Below are 12,723 nucleotides of genomic sequence, written 5' to 3'. Positions count from 1 at the left end.
CTTCACAAATTTGATCAAAGATTTGTATTCTACCAGTTTGCGTGGTGTACATCCCGACGTAACTAATCGAACCAAATCGAACTTAATCGAACCCAATCGAACCCAATCACACGATCGGGTTCGATTGAGTTCGATAATCGAACACAATCGAACCCTCACAAAAAAATTGGGCTAATCGAACCAAATCGAAAGTTCCAATGGGTTCGATTATTAGGTTCGATTGAGTTCGCGGATTAGGTTTGATTTTGCATCTGTGAATATATATTTTCTGGTTGGATTCCCCGGGTCCGATTGTTAGTTGAAAATGGTGGTCGAGTATGAGAACACACACTATTTTGGAGATGACTCCAGCTGCAAAAATTGATTTGTTTTCCGCTTTGACGAATCCATGCGACCTTGCACGGTTAACAACTCTGTTGTTGCTTTTAATTGCTTTACTTGCAAAAGTGGCAGTTTCATTTATCTCACGTTATCTTGTGGATGTTGTGTTGAAGACCGCGTTCTTCGCAACTAATTTGCATTTTCTTGTAGTCCATTGAACTTATATCATTTTCGATTTTACAGTAAACTCACTGTATTTTTTTATCCCCAAAGGTTATTTCAATAAAGTGATTATCAGTTATTGTTCTTAATTTTTACTTATATACATATGCTAACACAGTCCCGCTGCTGAGCTGGTATATTGTGATTTTTATGTTGTTCGATTAGGTTCGATTGGGTTCGATTGGGTTCGGAAATCGAACTCAATCGAAGTCTCACAAAAATGTTTTGGTTCGATTGTGTTCGATTTCCGAACTAATCGAACCCAATCGTTCGATTAAGTTCGATTGGGTTCGATTAAGTTCGATTACCGAACTGTTCGATTAGTTACGTCGGGTGTACATCGGACGTACAAACAGCCGGCTCAAACTTATGCGACGAACGACCAGAGAATCGTGCTAAAAATGGCCTTTGGACCTGACAGTATATTATAAGGTGAAAACATTTCGAAATGTTTTTGTATATGCTTATTTTAACCTAATATGGGTCAAGACATGTACACGGACTAAAAATTGTCTGACCCGCAACTTCAACTTTTACCGCGCGGGGTCAAATATTTGCATTTTATCTGATTTTATGCGGACTTTGAATAGCTCTCACGTCGCGCGTAATCATTTGCCCAAAGACATTTTTACAGGAATCTATAGACCATCCTTCTAACATTCACCCACCTGAAGCTTAATCGATTTGAAGGGTTCGCACATGGTGAAAATTAATTTTATTCACGAGGTACTTTTACTGCAGTGAATTGTATGCCTTCGAAATTAAATTATTTCATATACACACATCGACGCAATATTTCCCAAAATCTTCTCGGATAAGGACGATAAACCGTAGGCCCGTCTCACAAACCTTGTTTGTAAATAACTCTGTGGGACGTTAAAGAACCCACTCACTGTTCGCAAAGAGAAGGGGATGTGGACGTAGTGTTGTGGTCTGGTCTTTGTGCGTATTGTAACGCCATATTTTAATCACAGATTCCGAGAAACTCAACCGAGCACATGGCTCTTACAACTCTGGTCACGTGACTAGTTTACAAGAGTTACTTAGAAGGAGTTCCCTCCGGGTATAACCTAACGCTACACTACTCCCCCCTTTATGAGCACTGTCCCAGTACTGGTCCACTACGCAAATCACTTCCAAGTGCCAGTACGAAATCTGAAAACAACTTGAATTTCATGTAACAGACTGAGAGCCTCTAACGACCTTTCATTGACATAAGAAATGTCCACAGTTCTCAGGGGATAACAACATTAAAAAAACGTATAAACTTGTCTAATTGCCTAGACTATTCCATAATGTCAACAAAATTTCAAGTTCACAGTTCCTATGAACAGTTCCTTAGTGTCCACCAGTCCTTGAGCATTTAATGTTAACGTCACTGGAGCAATCCGCTTAACCATCCACCCATGTTCCGCACCAACGTGGAATGAATGTGTCGTTCTGCTGGACGATACTGAATCTCAAAGTCGAAAGTACTTAAGAATTCAATCAAACGCGCTAGCTGTCCTTCTGGATCTTTTGCCTTAAGGACGGAGCGTAAAGGTGCATGATCAGTTCGAATGCAGAATCTTGCACCTTGCAGGTAATGCCGGTGTCGCTTAACAAACTCAACAATGGCCAGAAGCTCACGACGAGTCACGCAATAGTTCCTTTCCGACTTAGACAATCTCAAGAAAAATAAGGCATGGGTCTCTAGTTACTTCCTCAAAAAAGCAAGGGGGTGGTCAATCTTCTGAACATTTAGCCATAACGTCGTGAGACGTTGGCAACATAGTATGCTTACAAATTTTCACATATTGACCTACACAACTTATGCAAATTAGGTCACGTGACCTGTTGCGGCCGAAACATTTATGAAAACATTTGCGCAAAAATGGCACCATTTTTTATTGCCTCCTGAAGGTTGCTAGTAGTTTTAAAACTTTGCCACTGTTAGGCATCTCATTTCTGTGCTCGGGCTTTTTGAATATTTCTTTAATTTTGAAAATAAACGGCATTTTTTACTAGTGCCCAGTCCCTCCAAAGTAAAATTAGCCGTTTATTTTCAAAATTGAGGGAATATTTAAAAAGGCCCGGGCACAGAAGTGAAGTGCCTAACAGTGGTAAAGTTTTAAATCTACAGGCAGCCCCCAGGAGGCAATAAAAAGTGGTGCCATTTTTTGCTCAAAAGTTTTCTTCAAGTTTTCATCCATAAAAGGCCACAAGACCTAATTTACATAAGTTGTGTATGCCAATATGTTTACATTTGTAAGCATATTATGTTGCCAAAGTCTCACGACTTTACCGCTAAATTTTCAGAAGATTTACCACCCCCTTGTCTTTTTGAGTAAATAACTAGAGACCCATGCCTTAATTTTCTTGAGATGTTCGACTTGCAATCGCAATAGGTTTCTCCACCCCGTCCTGAAGTTGTGATAAGACAGCATCAACTCCATGGTCTGATGCATCGGTGTCTAGCACAAACTTCCCCTCTCTGGTCGGATAGGCCAGGACTCTACCGGACGTAAGTAAACCCTTCAGGCTGTCGAAAGCCAGCTGACATTGCCCTGTCCAAACAAATTCTGTCTTTGCCTCTGTTAGCTTGTACAGTGGCTGAGCTATGGTTGAAAAATCAGGGATGAGACGGCGGTAATAAGAGGCAAGTCCAAGGAAGCTTTTGACCTCCGTGCTGTTTTCTGGAATGGGCCATGTGCGAACTTGTTCTACCTTTCCAGGATCTACAGTGATGCCTTCTTCTGTGACAACATGACCAAGATACGAAACCCGCTTCTGGAAGAGAAAACACTTCTTCGGCTTAAGGTTTAGTCCTGCACAGGTAAGTCGCTCAAACACCTGTTTCAGCCGCTCCAACTCTTTCTCAAACGTGCGTCCTATGACAATCACGTCATCAAGGTAAATCAAGCAGATTTTCTAATGAAGACCCTTCAAGAATAGCTTCATCAACCTGTAAAATGTACTTGGTGCATTGCAGGGACCAAATGGCATCACATTCCATTCATACAAGCCGCTTGGAGTTACAAATGCTGCCTTTTCCTGAGTAGATGCATCCATTGTCAATTGCCAGTAACTACAGGCAAGATCCAACGTGGAAAACCATCTTGAGCCACTTAGAGCAGCGAGTGAATTGTCAACTCGTGGCAAAGGGAAGGCATCCTTCACTGTTGCTGCATTCAACTGGCGGTAATCTAGACACAACCTCTGACTACCATCCTTTTTAGTCACCAGCACAACTGGACAGGACCAACGACTTGATGATTCTTTCACCTTTTCCTGTTGCAAGAGATCCGTTACTTGTCGTTCGATTTCATCACGTTTCCATGAAGAGGTGCGTCGAGGCTGCTGTCGGATTGGCGGGGGGGCATTGCCTGTTTCAATTCTGTGCTGGACCATATGTGTGGTGCCTAAGTCTCTGTCAGAAAGGGAGAACACATGTTGGTAATTGAACAGTAATTTGTGCAGTCTCTCAGTCTCACTGTCAGTCAAATACTCGGTGCTCCTTCCAAGAAGGTCTTGTAAGGGCTCTGGTAGAGTCCTTTCAAATGGTTGTTGTGATACATGCTGACTTATTACTCGAGTTTGGTCTACAACACGCTCATCGTTCTCTTCATAAAGCTTCAGTGAAGTGACATCAACAACTGGCTTAGCTAGAGCAACCACAGTCTCGGCAGCCAAGTAGCAAACTTCGTCAGAAACATTGAAAACACGCAAAGGAACCACTCTGTCCTCTTTAACATCCACCAGAGTCCTTGCAACATAAAGGCCCTTTTGTTGCAAACGAGAGTTGAGACAAGGCTCCAACAATCGCATGCCTAACTGAGAGGCCTTTGGATCTAAGTTAGTACAACGCTTGTGAACAGTAACTGAACAGTAACTGGGACAATCACCTCAGTGTTAGGTTCAATAATTGTTGATCGTCGCACCACACATCTGGAGCTAAGAGGTCGGTTCTTGAAATCAGAACAATCGAACACTTCTCCATTAATCGACACTTGGTTTTTCACAATGTCAATATGAGAATCAGCTTGTGACAGAAAGTCCATACCCAGAATGCCCTCATCCTCAATCTCAGCCACAACCACATGCATTTGAAACTCCTTAGTACCCAGGCGCACTACAACATGTCCCACACCATGTGTTTTTGCTTGCCGTCCATCAGCAAGAGCAATTGCAGGGTTAGCTGAACTCAAACTGAACTTGACACTAGCAGGTAAGGAATCATAAATCTTAAACGACAAAATTGAACAAGCAGCACCAGTGTCTATCAACCACATAACACGAGTTCCTCCAATAAAGCCTGGCAAGTTAAGTTGTTGTTAACTTTTGAAACGTCCATGGGCGTATCAGGACAAATCATTTCCTGCTTTGGCAATGACTGTGGAAGAGCATTGTTCACATCAGGTCTTGTTGTGGGGCCAACATTACTCTCATTTTGGCATCCCCCTGGCCCGTGGGCAACACTCCGCTGGCGTTTCCCGAACCCAGATCAGCTTGTTTCAGAGACTTGTATTTTGGGCAGTTACGACGGTAATGGCCAGATTCGTTGCAATACCAGCATCGACTGGAATAACGTGAAGCAGGTAGGCGTTGTTGGCTTCCAGGTGTGTTCAGAGACATTGACTGAGTGGGCTGCTGTATATTCTGAACCAACTGTTGGAGAGCGACGTGCTGAGTCTCCTGACGTTGTTGTTGCATTTGAATGTCATTACGCAACATTTCCAACTGAGCTTTAAATAAATCAGGCTCCCTGACAGCTTCATCCACAGAGCGAACCTTCACCGAGCTTCTACGCCGATGTCGATCCAAGAGACGAAATGCCTCAAGTTCACAAGCCAGTGACAAGGCTTCGTCCATGCTGCATGGTGTGTCTTTGCGTAGTCGCAGCCGATCGTCTTCATCTTTGATAGCATCAATAAAATGCTGGACGGCAAGATAGGATTTATCAGGGGATAAATCCTGATATGCCCGACTGGACGTACAGCCGATATCTGCAGCAAGAGCTTGAACACTTTCATGTTCCTGTTGTCTACGGTTGTGTAGACGCGCCTGATGTAACTCGCGTTGTTTTTCGACACCGAACCGAAGCTCCAGTTTGCCAACAATCTCCGCGTAGTTGCGACAATCGCTATCAGACATGCCATTTAGCACCTTTTGAGCTTCGCCGCGAAGGCTTGCGGCCAGGAATACCGCAGCTTCATCTTTGCTCCAGCCATTAACAACAGAACAACGCTTAAAGTGTTTCAAATAACCTCGTAGCGACTGAGTACCATCATAATCCGTAGGATTTTTAACAGGTTTGGTAAACTTTCGGCGGCGTGTAAACAAATCAGCTGAAGAATTGTCCAGTTGGTTCTCCGATGCGAACGGGTTTGCAGAGTGAATTCGGCGACGTGGACTGATAAATCCAGGGATGAATCAGTTGCTGGTGTAAACGGGTTCCCCGGTTTGAAAGGCTTAGTTGGCGTCGAACAACTCATCCTTTAGAATCCCGAATCCGCCTTTGAATTTTCCGCCATTGCAAACAACACACAAGCAAAAGTTCGAAACAGAACCACACAACGTTGAAATTCGCTCGCACAAACCATCAAAACTTTTCCATTGACCACAGGTTTCTGTTAAGTTCGTTTTCTTTCACCGCTGCCACCAATGTAACGCCATATTTTAATCACAGATTCCGAGAAACTCAACCGACCACATGGTTCTTACAACTCTAGTCACGTGACTAGTTTACAATAGTTACTTAGGGGGGATACCCTCCAGGTATAACCTAACGTTACAGTATATTCCGTATATCCCGGGTCAGCAGTAATTGGCTTTAGCTGTTGCGGTATCCCTGTCCATATTGGACAAAGCTAAATAAATAAATAAATAAATAAATAAAAATAAATAAATAAACAAATAAATCATTCCAACAGATACTTAAGGATTGTAAAAAAAGATTTGAGTGTTTTAAAACCGATAGAATGATTTGTTTTCGCACACGAGCCTCTCAAACCCGTGTAATAATTTAGCGCCTCAAATTTGCATTTTTCTTTGAAAGAAAAGGTTATTTCACCGAAAAAACTATACAGTGATTTTAGTTATATCCTAGCCTATCTGACATTAAAATATAAAAGAAATCGAATTTTCCACCCTTCCCACGAAATTTAGAATTTGTGTGATTTTTACAGACAGGCGCTCTTAAGACCATTGGTCTTTCAGTGGTCAAACGAATAAAACAGGGGGGGGGGGGGGTTGTGGGGTTACAATGGATCCTTCATGCTAAGAAGCCCTTACAGTCCTACTCCACATATATTCGTGGAAAAACACTGGACTCCAAGCTTTGCTCATATTTTATGATCTGAGTGAGACTGGGCCTAGATGTATTTCAAAATGGCGAACAAAACGTATAAACTTTCCATTACGCAAAAAACCAACAGAATCTCAACAAATCGTGCTTTCAAGTGTTCATGAGATATCTTAATCAATCTCATTTCTTTTTCACCTTAATAATACAACACATTGTGTTGACAATTGAAGCGGGTTTTTCTGAAATTGTATTTGTACATTAAGCAGGTTATGACAACAGGTTTTATATTAATTGTGAAATATTAAAAGCACGTGGACTTCCTCGTCATGAAGACGGTAACTTCTCTTGGCTGGTTGAGAACTAAAAGAGGAAATAGAAAAAAAATTTGTCAATGGGATAAACTGTATTATGACTTAGATAGTCCGAAAAGTATGAAGCATCGTCTTCATTCACCAGTATGCTTATTTTGAAATTAAATAGTTATATCCTTTTTTGTCAAATTTGAGCAAGGCAAGTGTGTAAGGCGGCGCTTTACTGTGGCTACTGGAAAAGCAGAAATAATTGGAGGTCTGTAGAACCTATGAAATGGGAGCTAAATTAGTATTGCTTCATTAGAGAGGGACGCGTAAACCCAGAACTGCTGCTGATAACAAGTGTAGCGACCATCATCGTCAAAACTCTTAGGAATATTGCTAAGTTTTGCCTTGCCTTCACGTTCCTCCCCCCCCCCCCCCCCCCCTCCCACCACCTGTATCAATGTTGAGTTTCAACTGCGAATCTCAGTTTACTTATTATTCTTCGTTATTCTTCAGTATTCTTCAGCATTGAACAAGGGGGAGGAGAAACAAAGGCGTAAACAAACGTAACTAATAAAAATAGCCATATCGGGCTTATTTTTTAACCTTCCCAACAGAAATTGACGATGATCACGGTAGATCCCGAATCAATGGGCAAACTCATAACTAGCGATAAATGTGGGCCATGTTGTCTAGGTCTAAAACCCAAATTATCAACGTTTTCCTTACCTATCCTAAGTAAATCCTTGGCCTGGCTGCAACATGGAAAAAGACTTCGTCCTTATGGACGGGTCAACGTTTGTAACGGTGTTTGTCAACATACGTTTCAACTTGGAATTGCGCATCTTTTGAAAGAGAAAAGATAGACAAAGTTAACACGGTATATAGAGAATAGCAACTCATAAAATCAACAGATGACTGAAAAATGCGTTCATTTTTAACCCTCACCAGGTTACATTATCGTTCCACTTCTCTCAGTTATGGCAAATTTATTTGGTTTTAGAGTGGAATTTTTTTTACCGATACTCAGTTGCCTCTACGTTCTACATGTTTTCCTAGTACTTGACAAATTCCATTGATTTCTGACTGTTATACAGAGTTGTGGTCGCATTCACTAAGAAGCCTTTCAGAGCATTAGGCCAAGCCGACTACATGCTGGCACTGAGGAGGATTGTCACAGGGTTTGTTACGTCCTCAATGTTTCTTTTACGTCCTCGAATCGGAGACCCGACGCCATTTCTACGTGGCCATCCAAGCCACGTGTAGGTCTGACGATTTGCAGATGCCAAAGTAAAAGCAGCACCTTTTCCTCAATTATTTAAGACTCCGAGTGATTGTCCGGCCAGGTTACGAACCCGCGACTTCCCGCTCAACAATCCGGTGCTCAGAAACGCTATAAGCTTATTGTTAATGAAAAGGTAGAGGAAAAGGATGTTTTACTTACATGGAGTCGGTAGATGACAATAACCATGACCAACAACATCACAAATCCAACAATAGCTAGGATCTGCCATGTTTCCATCCGAGTTTTCAATAGTTTTGGCCTTTTCCTTTTTGTCTCTTCTGTGTGCGGGTGGCAATCTACGACGTATATGTTATAAAGAGTGAGATTCACTCTTCCTTTTGACGCTGCACTCTTTAATGCACTCTTGACTTTTCGTAACGACGAGTTTAAAAAAGCTTTAAAGCAAATTTTGAAGTTCACTTCCTTTACCCTTAGCGGCAATTTATCGTTTGACATTGATTCACCCTTGTCACTGAATAGCGTTACTGTCCAAAAAAATATTGTTTATTAGTACAGGAGCAAAGCAAAAATCCTCTCTGAGGTTTAAACGGCCCTTTTAGAGCTGGATGACGTCATCCAATTTGGCGGAAGTTAGTCCATAATTTCTTTCTCTAATTTTTGTCGATGACTGTTGCATGGTGAGTAAGCGTTTTGTCCACTGAACACTAAAGCCCAGATCAATAGGAATCTCTGTAAGACACAACTTGCGAATTTCTGTCGACTTAATTTACAATGACTCGCGTTCACTTTCCCGAGCACATAGACCTTTTTCAACGATAACTTATTTCCATATTTTCATGATTATTAGCCCTACTGTCCTCGTCTGCAAAATTCATCGGAGTTTTATTTTAAAGTGAGGCCAAGTAGAGCTAATCACCGATTTAACACAAAACCATTTAATATGAAAAAGGTGCATATATTCGCAAGCAAGAAGGCGCTTGGCCATGCGCCCAATTCGAGTTGACCAAACTTGGTCTCAGTATATTTCCTCTAGTTCAAATGTATGCAAGGCTGCACTGAATTGACTATTTCGCGGCTTGCGAGTCCGTTCTCTTATCTATCGTAATTCTGATGGACTTTCAAACATACGGTGACTTAGGGACTAATGCGGATTTACTAATGGTCTATTAAGTTTACTTCAGAAAAGGAAGTTTGGAATTACAGCGATCCTTTTCAACAGGGAACTAGAAGTAGTTTAAAAATAATTCAAATTCACATGACAATTAGAGAACCTTTCACTGTAATATCAGAATCATAAAAAATAAAAAAAATTGCTTGACAGAGTTCAATTTCGGAAACCTGCTCACGGAAATGTCTAAAAAGGAATAGATAGACTAAGAAGACTTCCTAAAAGGACTAGGGTAGATTGTTTCTTCTGATTTGTAAGAATTTAACCTGTTTACTGCAGAATCAACCAGATTTCCATCTCACTGAGAAGAATCAGATTTAGGCCAGTTCTCAGGAAAACGTTTCCTTCAATAATAAGAGACGATTTTGCCTGTTCCAACTTACAAATAACATCTTTTTTGCAGCTAGCAGAGAAACAGTATCCTAGTTATGAACCAGCATCAGTGACAGGATATCACAACTTCCCTACCTTCTATTACCGTGAAGCCAAGAAGAAGAAGAAAACAGAAAATGGCCATGTTTTCAAGAAATCAAACTCCGCCTTGACTTGTTGCTTGCTTTAACTGTGTCACTGAACATGTATTGTATCTCTAATAACCCATCAGTTTACAAAGAATGCACATAGTAGCTTAGTTTTAACTTATTTTCTCACCCAGCTTATAAAAACAGCTTTCCCAAATGAGGTTTTGTCTTTGTAGGATGAAGACTTTTGATTCTATTAAAGCAGATGTTTTTAACTTTTATTCAGAAAATCAGAAATTACTACCCAATCAGTACAGAGCACCCAACAAGGAAATTGCAACCTTAAAAAGTCAACGATATATGTTTCAAGGCCTTTAAACAGACCTCCTTCAAGTTACACAGCTTGGATCGTTCTACCAACTCTTAACTATAAAAAAACTTTTTTTTTAGCGAACAAAATATTCCCCAAATTTGTGTTTGAGGTAAAATTACTTTAATCTAGATTGCACGGGCTCTTGTTTTTAGTGTTTCCCAATAATAGCATTTTTACTGGACCTTTTGAAAGTATAAGGCATTCGTTTACGAATCAATGTACGATCGATACCACTGGGTTATATTTTCAGCTTACTAAACGTTTATGGATATTTTCAACGGAAAATTGGAATTTCTAGAAGACGGCTCACCAGAAAAGTATATGTCATTTATTTCACCGCCAAATAACCAATAGTAGTCTGAGAGATGCTTTTTTCATAGTGACTGGCTTGTTTCATGTTTTGATTTTTGTTCGACAAAAGCTGCAGATTGGTACAGACCACCGTTTGTTATTAATTAGAGTGGCAAGGTTTTGTTATGGAATAGGATTACCATATGAGTAAATTGATTTTTTTGTTTTGGTTTCGGCGCAGCACGTTCGTGTGGCAGAAAACATTTCTCCAGCTGCAAAGAACATCAATTGTTATCAAAGCATCCGCAATCGATAAACACAGCGAGACGACGCATGCAGTTGCTTTTTATATTTATTTGAATGTATAACAGCCCTCAAAAGAGAGACTACGATTGAGAAGGACAAAAATTGAGCCGTTACTCTTAATGATTTCCTCAGGATGTTTAAATAGTGAGAACGTAACGGCCAGTTCTTGAAAATATTTACTGGAAATCCACCTAATGTTGTACACATTTTTTATGGGCAGCAATGTCTTTTGGTGGTCACCCAATTCTTATTGTCAATTCACCAAACCGATCCCGGTTGCATAAAGCACCTTTAAGATAAGTGGGAATTTTTTGCAACCATTGCTTGAGTACCAAACGGCGATTTTCTCGTACTCTCTTTCTCAACTTGTGAATCGACTATTAGCGCGCATGAAACTGATCCTCTAGAAGACAAAGAAAGGTTCTTTTAAACTCCTTCATGTTACCATGCCTGAATGGTCGTTACCGCAACGGCCTTGTACATTTATCTCCATATTCATGACCTCTTTCTGTAACCCAAACATTAGCTGCTCCGATTAATAATTGTCTTTATTATTATTACTATTACTATTATTATTATTATTATTATTATTATTATTATTATTATTATTATTATTATTATTATCATTATCATTATCATTATCATTATCATTATCATTATCATTATCATTATCATTATTATTATTATCATTATTATTATTATTATTATTATTATTATTATTATTATTATTATTATTATTATTATTATTATTTAATTTCTTAAATCCTGACGTCCGTTTTATATCAGGTAGCTTGTCTCACATCGTGCCTTAGTAGCCAGAGGGGCACAGCCTAACTAAACCGGTTACTTAATAATGATGATACTAGAATAATTATGATAGTAGATCCTCAGCTCATTTTCGACCTCACACCTGCCGAACTAATACCAAGCAATTTACTATACTCTTTAGAGGGCCAAAAATATGGAATGCTTTGCCATTATCAATTACGTCTTCCCCTAGTCTACCCACCTCCAAAAGAAAGCTTCTTGATTTCCTCAGTTAATTGTATGAGACGTCCGACTCTGTTATGTCTTTATAGTCTTACCACCGTATGTTAAAAAATCTAAATACAATGTCTTTACTAGTCTTACAGTCCTAACATATCTCCGAGGAGACCTCTCAGTATAAGCCCGGGAGTTTCTTGAGGTCTCCTCGCCACTTCTTACTTCTTCTTTCACTATTATTATCCACTGTAAACTTATGTAAGAGCTCAGTCTATTATTCACTGTAACTTTCTATGAATGTATGTCGTGGTGAATAAAATAAAATAAATAAACTTTCACGTGACTCATGATCAAGATCCGTCAAAGGCTTCCGCCAATGGCAAATGGTCATCCTTTCTTATTTATGCACCCGATTACTTAGAGACATTGTGGAGTAAAGTTTCTTGTCTAAGGAAACAACGTTTCAATGCAGAGACCAGCTAAACTTCGAACTACCGGCGATATTCCGACCAAAAGTCCCGTTGAAGTTCGACGCGATAACCATTGTACCACCGCCCCTGCAAGATTTGTAACGTTTTCACTACCAACTAAGTTTAATCTAACTATACATAGACAATAAATTATTTGAGATGTATCGTGATCTTGAGCCTTTAAATTTTTCTATGGCTTTCCTTAACATGTGCAAAGCGCGTAAGTTTTCTTATGCGGCTGATCAAAGGTGACATCTATTTTCCATAGGAGAAAGCGTGATGTGTTTTTAATGTTACTA

The 12,723-nt window shown here is 40.0% G+C and overlaps 1 protein-coding gene and 1 pseudogene across 1 annotated transcript; both read right to left on the bottom strand.

Moving 5' to 3' along the window:
* Positions 1-4,896: 4,896 nt before the first annotated feature.
* Positions 4,897-6,316, bottom strand: LOC146479344 (uncharacterized; annotated as a pseudogene).
* Positions 6,317-7,031: 715 nt separating this feature from the next.
* LOC146479343 (uncharacterized) lies at positions 7,032-10,091 on the bottom strand. Its single transcript, XM_085110844.1, has 4 exons — positions 10,008-10,091; positions 8,570-8,895; positions 7,855-7,970; positions 7,032-7,189 (listed from the first exon to the last, which is right to left on the bottom strand). The coding sequence occupies exons 1-3, from the start codon at positions 10,054-10,056 to the stop codon at positions 7,860-7,862; spliced, it is 486 nt and encodes a 161-aa protein (XP_084966970.1). The 5' UTR covers positions 10,057-10,091; the 3' UTR covers positions 7,032-7,189; positions 7,855-7,859.
* Positions 10,092-12,723: the final 2,632 nt, after the last annotated feature.

Source organism: Pavona decussata, unplaced genomic scaffold, assembly GCF_977016875.1.
Source record: "Pavona decussata unplaced genomic scaffold, jaPavDecu1.1 SCAFFOLD_59, whole genome shotgun sequence".
Lineage (NCBI taxonomy): Eukaryota > Metazoa > Cnidaria > Anthozoa > Scleractinia > Agariciidae > Pavona > Pavona decussata.
This window is presented reverse-complemented; position numbering and strand designations above follow the sequence as displayed.